Source organism: Globicephala melas, chromosome 13 (assembly GCF_963455315.2).
Source record: "Globicephala melas chromosome 13, mGloMel1.2, whole genome shotgun sequence".
NCBI lineage: Eukaryota > Metazoa > Chordata > Mammalia > Artiodactyla > Delphinidae > Globicephala > Globicephala melas.
The window spans coordinates 48,107,502-48,124,197 of record NC_083326.1 but is presented as its reverse complement, the minus strand read 5'-3'; the positions used below and the strand labels follow the sequence as shown (position 1 = coordinate 48,124,197).

General features: G+C 38.4%; 1 protein-coding gene across 5 annotated transcripts in view; it reads right to left on the bottom strand.

The window, feature by feature from the left end:
* ZNF521 (zinc finger protein 521) overlaps nt 1-16,696 on the bottom strand; it is a 283,327-nt gene that overhangs the window by 116,837 nt on the left and 149,794 nt on the right. For 4 of the 5 annotated variants that reach the window (XM_060310466.1, XM_030842565.2, XM_060310463.1 and 1 more), the window contains one exon: nt 16,088-16,172. In XM_060310466.1, the coding sequence (XP_060166449.1) occupies nt 16,088-16,172 (85 nt within the window). The remainder of the gene's footprint in view (nt 1-16,087; nt 16,173-16,696) is intronic. The other variant, XM_070046973.1, reaches the window with a different exon arrangement.

The following is a 16,696-nucleotide window of genomic DNA, read 5'->3' as shown; positions in this document are numbered from 1 at the left end:
GAGCTGCTGGAAACAGGTTAAACACAACACAGGGAGTGGTGCACCAGTAGGTCTTTGGTGAAAAGGGTTGGCAGCAGTTCTACATACAGATATGTGCGCATGTGTACATACACACACACACACACACACTTAAATACACAAACTATAAAAATTTATTTTAAAGAAAGGCCATTAAAAAATTAGAAAACTATAGTTACTGACAGAAAATTTGAATTGGAATTCAGAAATCAGCCATATAATTTAAGATCTTTGAAATGAATGTACTTTTAGTTCATAACATAACACGTGAGAGTTCAAGACACAGATTAGGTAAAACAGGCCTTTAAAGAAAGTTAAAATTACCTTTTCATTAAGAGAGAAAAGTTTTTTTGCCTCTAAACAAACCGATACAACTTGGAAGATTATAATTTTTTCATAAAAGACACATATACTTGCACACAATTTTATTGACTGTGTCATTACTAAGTTAAATTAAGCTGTTTCAATAACTGAAGAAGTTACAACTAACCGAAACAGCCTGGACATACAATGCGATCTTATGATATTGCCAGGTTTCCAACATCACATTTATTCCATGCGATGGTGCCCTTCAGCATAATAATGCAAGGATCCTAGGATGCAGCAGACACAGAAATAACGTCAAAAGCAATTCTTCACATTTGGATCTTACCACATCAAGTGCAAATAATGAACTTAAACATGAAAATGCAATTTGCTCCTTTTAAAGTATACGTTTTAAACTCTTGCAAAAAACAAAAAACAAAAAAACCCCACCACATTCATTTCCAACGCCTCGAGGTAAGGAGGATGGCATCTATCACAAGTGCAGAGAATGTCTGAAGGATTTAGAAGCAATCTTTTCATAATGCTTCTTTGGGTGAGGAAGTAGAGTTATGAGTTGCTCAAAATTCATAAAGATTATTAAGTTTACATCCTCACAGAAGATCTGCCACCATTGCATCTCTCAGCTAGACTGTCAGCATCCCTGCCCAACTCTACTGAGAATAGGTCTCTAGTTCAGGACATTCATTCATTTTGTGGCATTAGTGCTCCAGTGTATAAAACAAAGATTCTGTCCCGTTCAAAAATCAAACAAACAGAAACAAAAAAAACCAAATTGCCTCCAGTGGAATAAGGATACAATATCATAACTGAATTCAGGTACTCATTCTATCAATAACCCTGCATGGAAGTAACTTTAAAAGGGAAGTAAGTTTTTATTCCAGCAAGTCGATTCCAGATTATCAACTTGTGTGTCTGTGCCTGCTGGGCTATCTGAATGATTACTCCATCCCTCAATGCCCTCAGCTATGACTGACCGGGCACCGATGGCCATGACCCCTCACGGTAAGGAAGCTTCCTAAACAACAGTGAGCTTTCCTGCTTGATGAATTCCAACCTCACAGCTCATCTAAACTGAGCCTATGGGCTTCACGGTTTTCCTTCTTACTCTCCGCATAGGTCTACGGGAAGTTATGAAACATATTTTTCTAGTCCTCCCAGGAGCAAGGCCAGGTTCACAACTTGACCTCAGAAACACAGCAGTCCTGCAAAGCCAGACAGCCTGATAGAACGGAGTATTAGTGTTCTCTGCCTGGCCCAACACAAACCATAACATGCAGCAGGGAGTAATGTTGCTTGTGGGAAATGACAAGCAAGGGATCAGTGGGAGAAAAATAATGGGATTTAATCACATAAAAATATCCCAGGCACACAGCTCCCTATTCAACAAGCTGCCCACCTCAGGTGAGGGCACAATGTTCTTCTGAAACTAACCACTTACAATTTACAAGGGAGCTACCTAGCCAGATCTTGTGATCAGATTAAGTTATAGGATTCTGGGCACACCCAGAGTTGTTCCTTCCCATCACGTGAGTATATGCACCTCCTGGAATAATTTTAAACACACATACAAAAACACCTATGTACGCATCACAGATGTCTTGGATGTGCGAGAAACGATCCCAGGAACAGGGCAGGCTCATGTGCAAGACTGTCACAGACTAATTAAGGACACTGCTGCCGAAAAAGGAAGGGTGACCCTGCAGTCTTATTTACACAATTTCCAGCCAGAGGGCTGTGAAGTGGAGCCCCAGTGGGGGCATTTCTATCTGAAACCCAAGGGCACCTGCATTAAGGAAACTGGTGTAAATGAATCCCTTTGCTCAATGACAGAAGGAAAGACACCAATACTTCAATTATCTTGGTATGGAATCTATGTGCCGACCCTCTTGGATTCTACATGACAAGACACAGTTCTCTTATTTTATTATTATTTGCACTTCACTCTGCATTCATTTAGAAGGAGGACATTTTGTGGCAAGAACAATAAAGCTTTTTAGGCAGAAGGTAGCGATTCAAAAACTGCAAAACCTCAGCTTTCAAAAATAGCCTAAGTGACCTCTTGCAGTACTCTGGCCACTCCAGCAAGCAGGAGGCAACCCCTGTGAAGAGCGAATTCTGGCAAAGTTCTCTCTTCACAGATGATGCACAGCTTAAGCTATAATGAGTTTTTGGGTTACAAATGCTGAACGCATTAATATTCCTTGATGATAATTATCACAGTATAAGCACCTTTCCCAATGTGAGTAGCATAAAGCAACTGAAGCAGCATTTTTACTACATTTGAAACAAGCCGGAAAATGGGATTTTCTACTCTTGTAACCTGGGGTCAACATACATCAAGCATTGAATATTAAACACACCTCTAGATGAATCCCGCATCCCTTTCCTACCCCTCTGCTTCATGTATACCTAAAGCTATCTCCTTTATCCATTCTTCATTATGAAATTCTTGATATGAACACACATGTGACATATATAATTCGAAAAAGAAATGTGTTTCCCCCCAATCACGTGAATCCTATGTTTCTTCTTATGAGTATACAAATAGCACATAAGATCAGGAAGCCATGCTTTGCAGATGAGATGTGTCTCTCTGCAGTTTGAATGAATACTGTGGTCACTGGCTGCATATAAAACAGGATGAAAATTAGAATTGAGCAAACAGGCTCCTAGAAGAACCAAATGCATCCCATACAAGACAAACTACATACAGCCTTTAACTTTATACTTTCAAAACTCATCATACGCTTAAGCACTGAAAGGTTGACATGTGAATTCTAAGCCACCAACATGATAACAGTCATGATGTCAGCAGCATTATTTACTGGCAATAGTGCGCTAAGGATCCTGGAAACCAATTTTCACTCCAGATTAAAAGAACAATTATTGTTATTTGGATAATAACCATCAAATGTTATAAGAAGAAATTGATAAAGGTGATTCATTATGCATTATATCAGCAGTATGTGTCTAAGATTCGGTGTTCGTCTAGCATACCCCGAACGGATGCTGTATAGACTTCACTTACTCTACCCCAGTTGGATTTCATAATATGCTCGGAATAAACTATAAATTGACTTTTCCTCATCTCTTTTTCTTCCTCTCTCTCTGTTTAGTGAAAAAGAAAAAAATGTCTATTTTAAAGCTCAACTGATACTAGGATGGCTCAAAATCATTACAATATAAGAGCCTCCTTTTTAAAAAGTATGCTATAATATCATTTTAAGATTCTATGTAAATAATCCCAACAGCACTTTGACTTAACAGTGACAAAGTGAAAGCCAGTTCGAACTCTTAATCCAAAGAATGGGAATTGCTTTAGGTATCTTTTTAGGTGTGAATCTGCTGAACTCATTTGTACCGTGTTACCCACACTTCATTTAGAGAATATGCCACGCTATAACTGCCTCAAGTTCTGTAACATCATTTTTACTTATGTGCTGCAAAAATGTCTTCAAATCCCATTTGAATAGAAGGCAGGATTATGAGGGAACCTTTACTAAATATTTAACAGCACCATCAGCTTATTAAATACTATAATGTGAGAGCCATGAAAACATGATATACAGTGCTTGCCTTTTTTCTAAAACTTAATGCTTCTGCTCATTTTGAACACTCTGCAAGCCCATTCATCAGCAGAACTGATGCATTTTAAAAAGTCCTCATTTACTAGCAGATAAATGTGGTTAGAGAACCTTTTTTAGTGTAGAAATGATTGGAAACCTACTTGGTTTTACTGTGCAAAATTTGCTTTGCTCTGGCCTAGGGAAAAAAAAAACCTCACAAAACATTTAAAAGGCTATTTTGAAAGAGCATGCCAAGGAACACTGTTTAAAATAAAAGAAAGTAGGGGGTGTTTTTGGTTCACAGGAATATAAATACACCAAAACAAGGCAACAGATTTACAGACAGCTGATAAAGTACATGTATTCATCGAATCTGGAAATAGTATCTCAAATACACATCATATAATGAGATTACCCATTGTGACGTTGCTTTTGACCATGACATTGATGGCAGGTAATTTCATTTGCAACTATTCATAATTGCATTTTTTAGAAGAACGGGTTAATACAATTTTGCATTTAGTCTGTTAAGATATTTTTAACTAAAACTATGCTCTTTTTTTAAAAAAAAAGTTAATCATAAATTCTGTAGCCTGTTGCAGTGGGTAGAAAGTAGGAATTCTCTCTGAAAAGATATTTCTATTCACAAAGAGATACACTATAGTCTAATTTAAAGAACACCCCCTTAACACTGGAGGCCTGCAGAGTGAGCGTTTATCCTGTAAACACTGTAACAATGATTATCTGTCCTCCCCTGTTCTCAGTGGAGACTCTTGCTTTAGAAAATGTCTTGTGGTGACTTACTAAATTCAGGCTATTTCAATTAGTATTACTGCACATTAAAAATTAATTGCATTACTGAGTGGATTAAGGTTTAAATTTCAATTCTACAGTATGTGCACTAGAAATGACAGCTAAAAATCAATGCTCCTTGGCCCACAATCGGAAGTGTGTACACTTGAACAGCGCGGGCCTGGCGTCACCGGCCAAGCAGTTTTAAAAGACTTGATAGTTCAATTGAAGGTGTGTCAGCTCTAATTCTACATTTTAGTTTGAATGCTGCACAGTAGCTCAGCCTTAGAAAAAGAAAAACAGAACAACAGTTGACCTAACCATTTGGAAAAACAAATGGACACAGGTACTAAAATTATGACAACAAAGGGATTAGAATTCGCATATAATTATACCCAGGCTAAAACCTTGTTCATAACTCTGTTTAATAAGAACACAGGATCCTTGACTTAAATCCACACTATTTTTTTTATTAGTTACTGAGTGACAGCAGTCGGTTGGGGGCAGGAAACAGGCTATTTTGTAGAGACATTACTACTATGTACAACGCTCATAACAACTTTATGTTTTGTTTTGTTTTGTTTTGTTTTTGGCGGTACGCGGGCCTCTCACTGTTGTGGCCTCTCCCGTTGCGGAGCACAGGCTCCGGACGCGCAGGCTCAGCGGCCATGGCTCACAGGCCCAGCCGCTCCGCGGCACGTGGGATCTTCCCGGACCGGGGCACGAACCCGTGTCCCCTGCATCGGCAGGCGGACTCTCAACCACTGCGCCACCAGGGAAGCCCTATTCTATGTTTTAAAGAAGCCCAAGAAGATATGGAAAATACAAATCTTTTCCTTAAACAGCGATCCTATTTAAGCCCCCTTTATAAATTATTAAATCTCTTTGGGGGAAGGGACAAATGAGTTGATCATCCTGACGACAAATTTATTACATCTAGACGAAACGTGGGAAAAGAAATGGGTCACTTTTATTCACAGTAAATTTGTTCTTCTGAGGAGATGAAGATGGGAAACATTACAAACGAAGTCCACAGAGTAAAGGAGGATCAATAAAGGCCCACCAAGCCACCCAGGGTATCTGCGGTTGGAACGGAATGGTGATTGGTATGTGCCTAAGAGAAAAAATGCTGCCTGCAATGTTCCTTAAGATGCCCTCTGCGGTTGCACCTGCTCCGGTGGCCAAGAGCAAGTTCAGTGGCAAGAGAGTAAAGGAGATGGGAAGTAATAACAACAATAAAAAGAATAATCTGTTGCAAATGGACCCCGAGGTGTAGTAGTCATCCCCATGCAACAATCACCCTTCACTGCAAGTTACTGATGCGGCTTCATTACAATACAGCATATAAAGGGGCAACGTACAACGTGCACTCTTGAAAACTATGTGGTTTGATGCAGCGCACACCACCCTAGAAGGCACTGCTCGGGGAGCCAAGTCAGATTGTACAAAAGTGAAATTACCTGTAAAAAAAAATAAATAGAGATGTAACGTGTACAGCATCGTGATACATGGGTGGGGGGTGGAAAGATGATAAAAGGTAGCAGGGAAAGGTGTTTCCTTAGTGAACTATTAAAGGTATTCCAAATTCATCTGAATTAAAACATCCTTTGAAGAGGTAACAACTTTTAGCTTTGTTAGAAGGAAAAGATAAAGGATATGATGTTTCCTGTTTGGGAAACAGAAACTGGCACTCTGTGTCCTATTCTGAGTCTTCATAAAATGAACTTAAACCATGTTCTTACGTGAACTTTAATATGGCACATTCAGGTTGCTATTATGCAAAAGAACACGATTCGCTTCTCCCATTCCGGACTGGCTGTCGTTCAAAGTCTTACTTTTCAGTCAGTGCCCAGAAGATGCTGAAGAATGTGTTAAGGCGAAAAAAGAGATTCTTTCCTCACTAAGGATCACTGAGTATGTCATTGGTTAATTCTTGTTCTATGATCCTCATTAGCATGACTCTCAAGTTTCTGGTTATCATATCCGAAATATTAAGACATAATAACTATGAAGGTGCAGGTAATTGGATATTAACCAGAACATACTTGACTGGGCAGGAGGTAGGGCCCTGCTTAAACTAATCCTGAAATATATTAATCACCAATTAATGAAAGGGTTTCAAATTCATTTTCTATTATAGAACACCTCCGAGTATCTAAGCTTTTTCTAACAGAATGACTTGGAATAACAGGATAGAAATAAAGAATATGGCCATTTGATGGTGGGCCTGAATTAATTCTTTACAGCCTGTTGTCAGGTGATCACGAACACTATAGTGAAAGCCTTGATTACAGTTACGAAGCCTGATGCAAAGAAGAGGGGATACTTTTCAGTGTTCGGCGGCCTTCGTTTAAATTCCAAATTTTTTTCCTTTAAATGGCAGAGCCATAGCTAAATATTTCACCAGAGAGCTGTCATAATATTACCTGAGTCTTTCAGCCTAAGCAGACTGTAGCCCTCCAACCTAACAACAGATGTACTCTTAAAATAAAAACCAATTAATGGGAGCCAGAGAGACCCAGCAAGGGCATGCTTTTGTACATAGTAAACAGGAAGTAGTAAGAAGGTGATGAATATATTGAGGGATAAAAACCCTCACTAAGTGGTGGTTGAAAAGTCACCACCACTTAGATGGAAATAAAGTAATGCTGAGCAAAGAAAATGGAAAAAGAGGAAAAGGAAACAGAAAGAGGAACATAGAGAAAAGGAAAGTCATATTTCTCTAAAATCCACGGGGCTGTGAGATTGTGTCTGATGTGTCACAGATGTTCTCCTAGTTTGGTTGTAAAAGGCCCCACTAAGCTCCCTAGAAAAACTTCTGCACCTATTTCACTGAGTTAGAGAAATTGCTACCAAAATGCTACTCATCTTATAAACATTTCCAAGTACAGTATCCTCACAAAGAAATTCTCATATCTTTTCCAACTTAAAAGGTGTGCCCCCCAGATTCTCTGAAAAAAAACTTACATTTTCATATACACACTACTATATATAAAACAGATAACTAATAAGAACCTACTGTACAGCACAGGGAACTCTACTCAATACTCTGTAATGGCCTATATGGGAAAAGAATTAAAAAAAAAGAGGGGATATATGTATATGTATAGCTAATTCACTTTGCTGTACACCTGAAACTAACACAACCCTGTAAATCAACTATACTCCAATAAATTTTTTTTTAATGACATTTTTAAGTCAGAGAAGACAAGGCGTTTGGATGGATGCAACGGAAGCAAGGGACTGAAATGATGCCATCTCTGTTTTTCCTGCCTTTAGTCACTTAATTTGATGAAAATAGTTAAGAAAACTCCTGCTATCTCCGGGTTTTTAAAACATTTCTGTTCTTTGTTGAATTTAATTTTAATAATTCTTAAATAAGCACTCACGGCAGATGAACTAAGATACACAGGCATGTCAGCCCTTTTATCAACAATTTTGCCATAGAAATACACAAACATTTCAATGGCTCTTCATTAGCAAACAAATCAACAAGTGATATTTTAATGCCTGACTTTATTCCATCTCTGTGGGGACCGTAGTTGAGAGTGTGATGTACAGTACAGAGAAAGGAATCATCAGCCACAGCGTCCCAGGGCTCTCTCCATTGAGGACTTCGAAGCCTCTGCTTAAAGAGTGCATTTAATTGACTGATAGACAGTAGCTTCTTTGTTCACAGAAGACAGCGAAGTAATGGCAGCTTGAAAATCGTACCATCTACAGGGTCTCCTGAGACTAGTAACAGGGGGATATGTGTCAGGAATAAATAAATAATCTAATTATTAAGCCACTTCCTGTCAAGTTAACTCCAATTTGTTGGCTTTTGAAGGCAACAAAACGAGGCATTTTTCCTCATTATGCTTCTCTTTTTATACCAGTGGTAATCACAGGCGGATTAAAGGGTGCCTGATTGGTTTTTTTGTCAAGGAACTGAGAAGCAGCCAACAGTACAGAAAAACAGAGTTGGGGTTAGAAGAAATTTCATGCTTGTCTCCTTTCCAGCTCCCTAACAGCCCACACGGCTGCCCCATACAGAGCCGCCAGCTGTACAGCAAATGTGTACCCCTCCAACTGAGGCCTGCTGGGCCACAGGCGCCATCCTGAGAGCCGTGAGATACCTTGCAATCTTGGCAGGTAGCTACTGCTGTCATAGGCATAATTCTAAAGGTGACCTAGGAAGCCCTATCAGCTCACCAAATGCAACAATATGAGCAGCTGAAGTTCAATGCCTACTCTCCATATTGGCTCCCTTTCCTTTGTTTACTGCTATGATTGGCCCCCCCAGGTAGGAAATAACCTATGGAAATAGGTCATCCGAGACCTTTTCTTTTTACGTGTCTGAGCCGATCCTGTGGAAATAGGTCACGATGCCTATGCGTATGTGGGCCTGTGTGTGGGCGGGGATGGATCTCTTTATCTTTTGCTGATGACTTTCCCTGCCCTTCATTGAGAAATGTTTTGCAAACTTCATGCAGAAACAGACACCCACACTTGATAAACAACATATCAAACTGGTGAGTGGAAACGGATATGCCCGTGGCATATCCTACTGCAAGTCAAAGGAGAGGACAAAAACAGAGCCAGAAGCCCTACCAACGTCTCTCTGACAGTCACATGGAACCTTCTATCTGCCACAGACTCTGCCCAGCGTCTCTGTATGGAGCTTAGGAAGGAAGGCTGGCATCCCGTAATTCTTCTTGGGAACAACGTTCTTCTGAGGTCTCTTTTAGGACGATGTGTTCTAAAAAGTAACAAGAAACTGTATCTTCCATCTGTCAGTGGGCTCAGTGAAAACCCCCAGGCTCACAGAAAATTAGCATCAGGAGAAATGTCTAAGAGGCTTTCTTAGGCGCTTGTAAATTAGAAACTCCACTAACTGCAAGTATTTTTACTCTTGTAAATCAAAGCTGCTAGGTGCAGGCTAAAACACGTAAACAAGGATAAACATCCTGATTTGTCTTTTAAAAGCTTAACACTGAAATAATAGAGAGGCTCAAAGATCTCCTTGAAAAGCTGCTTCCGAAATAAGAATCCAAATAATCAGGATGAGCTCTTGAAAACTGTATCTTATTCCAAACAGATTTTTTTTTCTTTGAAAAGATCCTTTTGCTTTCATATTAAATTGTCTTTGTTTTTAGAAAGGCTCACGGTAGCGGAGCTTGATAATTTCCTGTGCCACCACTTTGCACTTGGTAAACAGTGTAGCTATGTTTCCTATTTACGCCTGCGTATGTCCTTTCTGAATACGTCTTGAATTTTTGTTAAATTGTGCAGATAATTAAACCCTCTTCATATTTACAGTCTGCTTCACTGGTACCATGAATTCTGTTTTCAGTTACTGTCTGCAAATTCCCTCTCTGAACAATTTCATACGAAGCAATAACACTTCATTTTACATACGTTTTATCTGATGTCCCCATACAGAGCTGTCAGCTGTACAGCAAATGTGCGGTTCTCAAACTGAGGCCCACCAGGCCACAGGAGCCGTCCTGAGAGCTGTGAGGCACCTTGCTGTCACTGGCAAGCTTCCTTGCTGTCACTGTGACCATCACTCCACACTTCATACAACTTAAAATCATCTGATTATTAGAATTTGTGGCCCACACTCCATTTTATCCTTTATTTAATCTATCCCCACATCACACATTTGTTTAAATGTTCTGGCTGCCTTACAAATCATGCAGCCATCTGCACGGTAGGTGTGACACCATTTTTCAGACAAAAGTTACGTGGCAAACAAAGATAAAGTCATTTGAAATGCTTTGGTGTTCGTTATTCTGCCTGGTTCACTTGGACCAACTCTAAGAAATAAATAGAATTATCTGTGTAAATCGATGAACATCTATAAAAAACAACACCCAGCAGAACGCGGACCTTGCTCCATTACCTACGTTAATATCATGACAGCTGAGGAGAGATGACCTGGCCCACTTCTCATCTCTCCTGTACAGATGGCTATTAAAGAGAAAGTATCCCTTTTGTATGGTCCATGTAGAAACCCTTTATGGGCTTTTCAAATAAGCCAGCATTGCCCACATGAGGGTAGCTTTCTGTTACCATTAAACTGCCCAGATTTCATCTTTTTTAATTCAGCTCCGGATGAAACAAGCCAGTATTTCAACATATTTAACACCAAATGCTTGTTTCTTACTTCCCCGAGTTTTGTTAGCAATCAACTGAAGATGACTTAAAAAAAAAAAAATTCAATGGTCTTCTCATTTAGAATTCACGTAAACTCCAGAGAACCTAAGGACGTGGAGCTTCTTTGGACAGTGCAGGTGGACACATATCTATACACCCACACATATATGCACTATTGCAGATGCATTCTATTCATTTTTTTAAAAAAGCAGCCAATGAAAGCTGAGCGTGTAAAGTGCAACATGGCTCTTTTTCTCCCTATGCAGAGATCCATATCTTTGGATATTTCCCCTTCAGACACATAAAATCCCAAACCATTATAGGCCTCAAAATATTGGTTTTAGTCTATTCTAAAGCAAGAGCACTCAAGCTGACATGTTTCAGAGGTGATGCTGAATGTCACAGAACTATAATGAAGATTAGTACGTAGCGCACCATCCACTAAAGAAATGGAAATGCCATTTGTGACCCTGGGCACCAAACAAATTGCAGAACATACGGATGTCACCTGCCACAAGCACAGACTAAAATTCCACCACACTGTACAAAACTGGCCTATGCATTCCTTTTGTCTTGATATCAGTCCTTCAGAGCATGTGTAACATAATACATGGGTAGATATCTTCCCACATGCACTGTGGAAAGCTTGAATCTTTTCATGATCTTTTAAAAATTGTAACTATCGGGCTTCCCTGGTGGCACAGTGGTTGAGAGTCTGCCTGCCGATGCAGGGGACACGAGTTCGTGTCCCGGTCCGGGAAGATCCCACATGCTGCGGAGCGGCTGAGCCCGTGAGCCATGGCCGCTGAGCCTGTGCGTCCGGAGCCTGTGCTCCGCAACGGGAGAGGCCACAACAGTGAGAGGCCCGCGTACCGCAAAAAAAAAAAAAAAAAAAAAAAAATTGTAACTATCCATAAAGCACTGAGTATTAGAGATTTGAATAAAAATAGTTAATACCTATGCATCTGTGTTTTCGTATTAGTTGTCATTCATAGCCCCAAATTCTAGCTTTGCTTTTCTAAAAGATAAATACGTTTGCTCCATCCAAATACTCTAAGCATTGCCCTTGATCTGGGACATGTTTGTTAACGACTATTTGTGGATTTTCCTATTTTTTCGCAAAAGAGTGTACTCTGCCACCTTAGATACAATGTTGCTATTACATCACTCATCTTTCTGATCAGAAGAAAAACAGGAAAAAAACTTATTAAGTAATCATCTCTAAGTCAATTTTTAACAACAATTCTTAGGTAAATGGTTTATATTCATTCCCTTCATATTCTCCATATGAGAACTATGAAAGCAAGGGCTGGAAATAGCCATAGCTATATAATGACCACTTGTCCTCCAAAGGCCATGACGGTAGCCATCAATTCCAAGGATAATGGTATTTCTCCCCTTTGATCATTTCTTTGTCAAGCTAACTGGCCTTCGATGGTGAGCTTACTGCCGGTTGTCTACCACCAGCCGCTCGCAATTTGCTCCCTCTGTTTCACGAGACAGTTGTCTGTGGCTGTTTGGAACACATTGGTCTCTTTGGGGATTTATGCGCTAGTTGCAATGCCAACCTCCGTAGTGATCGAAATTTCTTTCTAACTAAAATAGATAATTAGAGGCTGGTAACTATTGGTCAAGAATTATCAGAGTGAAAAAATTAAGCTTCTCATAAATAGTTCTTGGCAATGTCATCTCTTTGTATCGTCGCATGCTTAACAACCCTTTATTCATCAGAGCACTTACAAATTTGCTCTACTGCTGTTGAGCCTCCTAATTTTATATGAGGCAATCCCTTTCCTGGGTTAAACACATTTATAGTCTCTGGTCCCATCACGATCTGTGCTAATCCATACCAAATAATAATAACAACAATGATAATAATAATAACAGAAATCTCAAAGAGGAAAAAAAACAATAAATATTTACTGTGCTGATAAGAAGAGACAAGTGAATAATGAGTTAAAGGACACAGTGCACAATGGCTCCTTTCTGTATCTTCAGGTCAAAAGCCAATGTAAACTATGTGAAAGGAACAAAGGAAGACAAGAAAAAATTTCTCATCTGTGCAGACTTTAAAAGAGGGAAATCTTTTCCCCAGGAAAGCTGTTAAAATGTTTCGTAGCTCTTTGTGTGTGTGTGTGTGTGTGTGTGTGTGTGTGTGTGTGTGTGTGTAAAGAAGAAGAGAAGAGAAACCTCTAAATAGCCACTGGTCTGATTTCTTACTGAAACTGTGTCAAAATGCAATCCAGACTGAGGTTTTCTTTTTTTCCTTAATAGACATAAGTCAAATCCCGAATGCATTTTTATTGAGTAATTATTCCTGCAACTCAAACCATGTGTTCACACCTAGCTGCAAAATGGCACTTATGCACAGCATCTCCAGTGTATACCTGGTAGAAACACTGATGGTTTTCCTTTCACAAATGTCCCTGGCCAAAAGCCTGAGACTAGCATATCCAGAAAGAAGCGTGGAGGTTCCCTGACATTGAAATTGCATTAAAATACGTGGGCTACGTAGAAGCAAATGCAAATGACTTGGTCAAAGAAGGGATTTAAAGTTACACCTCACTGAGTCATCTGCAGACCTTGTTTTCCATCAGGTGACATAATCTTTCCGCAGACTGACTGAAATGGAAAACAAAATCTGTAAAAACACTATAGACCCTCTTAACAAAAAGAGTAAGAGGCTTTTCAGATAGCCTCTAATCTCTCTTCCCTGCTAAATGTCTGGTTGAGATTATTTTTTGATTAGACAAAAAACATACAAAGATACACAACCTAAAAATACCTACCCTCAACGGAGGTATTTTAGCCAACAAAATCATGCTGCCTGCCTCATCTGAAAAACTAAGCATCACACTGGGATTTTAAAAAGGGATATCTTAGCCTTTGTGACATCCTCCCCTTACACATTCTCTCTCTCTAGATATTAACAATGTGGAGGAAGTGTAGGGACTTGGATGCATGGTCAACAGATGTAACAATTAAATGGATACTATTCATTTGTTTGGGCCTCAAGTGCAAGAGAATTACATATTTTATTATTAAAAAAAGCATGAATATTAACTAAGTAGGCCCTCTGTGAAAAGGAATAGAATTTGCTTCTCTGATGGAAGGTGAATTGTTAAACGCTCAGATCCCAAGAGGAGATGAGTGTCATATTAATCCACCATAAGGTAGAGGGGGGAAAGCTTTGGGAAAGCACTAATGATGCAAGGAATATTAAGAGAAATACTAAGGGAAAGGTACAAAGCAATTTAGTAAAAGGACCAGGACACACCAATGAACGTTTTGGACAAATGATACTCAAATCAAAAATTCCTCTCACGCTCAACATTCCATTCAGATTCTACGTGTGCAAGAGAACATTAATACTGTGTTGAAAATATATTCCATTTGTTCATCTGGGCCCTGGGATAAATAATAAATCCAGAACCAGAAACATGTTTACACAGAATAAAACTAATCGGAAGCACAACGATTCACTAACTTTTCCACAGGCTGCAAACTTCCAAGAAATATTCTCACTAAAGCCCGTGTAAAACTGTAGCATAAAGCAGAACCATTAACGACTCTCACCAGTAAACTCTACTCAAGAAATAAAGAGATGGAAAATATTAACACTCGTTATCTGGAAAGAAGAATTCATCTTTTCTAACCCATGCCGCCCCCCACACCAAGTCCATTTTGAAAGTTTATAAAGAGTATTTTTTTGGAATCCAAAATAGAAAGGAAAATAGAAGAAACATTTCAATCTCTCTTACACATTGTCATTATCTTCTAAACACTCAGTAAAACTGTCAGTGTTATTCTGGCACATTTAATGTATAAGAATAGGCCATTTAATGTATAAGAAAATCACTAATAATATTAGTACTTAAATCTGGAAAATACAGAGATAAAGTGACCAATATTTTAGACCAATATTTTAGCTCTTAGGGATATGTTGCATTTTGCATAATTAAGCAGTTAGTCTTTTATAAACCATAATCCTCCTAAAGACCATCATTTGAAAACTATACAGCAAATCCTACTGAAAACCTATTAATAAAGTTTCCAACATACTTTTGACTTCATTTTCATTAATATCTACAAGAGCATTAGAAGTTTTGTTATAGCTGGTTTTAAGGATCAGTAACTATAGTTGGAGCAACCCTTCCACTGTACGTTCTCAGAATGCAGCTGATTAGTGTATGATAAAACTTGTTTACCCCTGAAAATGAGTTCGGAGTCTAAAATGTTGAATTTTCTTTCCTTTCTTAGAGTTTGATAGTAGGAGACCATAAGGTTGATCAGACTTTTAAAATACTATATCACAATTATTTACAGTATTATAAAACACCATGAAAGGAGTAGGAAAGAAAAAACTCTCATAGTGTAAAAACACAAATGAATGACAAAAATAGTATAAAGTAATAGCAATTACCATTTTACTAGTAGAAAAAGATCTGCTTGATAAAGTTTAACTGGCTGGTAAAATTCTTAGTGTTATTACTAAGTGCTTATCAAATTAAAAACATAGGAGGTAACCCCAGAGGAATTAAGGGATAATGGGACAATATGAGTAAGTGAAAAAATGATCCTTTTAGTTCTAGCCCATGTGATAAATGCAAAATCCCTGAAAACAGTGGCTTAGAGCGACTTCAGAGATCTTTACCCAAACTGCTTTTACAAAGATCTGTGTAAAATTTGGTGGGGAATAAAAAATGATGACTGAATTCTTTATGTGATCGTTATGATAATGATTATTTCCAGGCTGTTGAAACCATACATATAAAATTATTTTACGGCAATTTCAATTATTTACGTTTCCCTATCACAAAAACTCACCACTCTACATTTTGATACAGATGCTTAAGCAACACACAGCACTGCCATTACCATAATAACTTCTGAAATTAAAACCTGTCTAAAACTCTATGGAAAGCTAACATCCAGTTCATTAACCATTCCTGTTAGTCTTCAATAATGCAAAAATGATTAGAAGTTTAATTTGTTAATCACCTGTGTTTTGACTGGCAGTAGATACACAATCCTCTCCAGAAGTCTAAACTAGCCCTTGCAGAAAATAAAATGTGCTAATGTCTTATCAGGCCTAATAATAGTAATAAAAAATCAATCATGCTTAGGTAAACCATTGATGGTTGAACAATTAATTCATCTTTAACTCTGCTTAATTATATAGGCACTGACGTACACAAGGAGGAGAAAAATCTATGGGCAATAATGTTTAGAGTGTCACTCACCAATCATGTGATTTGCAACATGCACCTGAATATCCCATTCATTGTAGAAAACCATCTGACACTTGATGCACTGATAGGTCTTCTTCTGAGAAAACAAGCATAAACAGAGTTACTTAGACACAAGCATTTTTTAAAATTTTAATTTAAATTTTTAAAAAACCCAACCCTACCTACTCACAGCATTTTCTTGAGACCTTGGTCTTATATATGTTGTTAACCAAGCTTCTGTGAGGCCACTTGGGCAAAATTCTATGTCCTTACTATGACCTTATGGCTTGATCCTAACACTATGCTTTTAGTTGCAAACAGTTGGAAGAAATGAGGGCACATAATTATGGCATAATATATGTTTAAAGATACCTAAACTCAAAAAACAGAAGTTGGTATTAAAAAAATATCTGTAACACATGGCTGAGTTTCAGAAACCGATGTCTTTGAAGATCAGGCACACTTTCATTCTGACCAACATAACTGTAGTGTTGTTTCTAGATATTTTAAAGTAAAATAGCCAATAAGTTAAGATTCACAAAATGTAGCTAAGAGATTTAGAGATGATAATTTTTAGGTGAAGTATGAAATTTAGATGATGTTTCAGAAATTGCTAAGTAC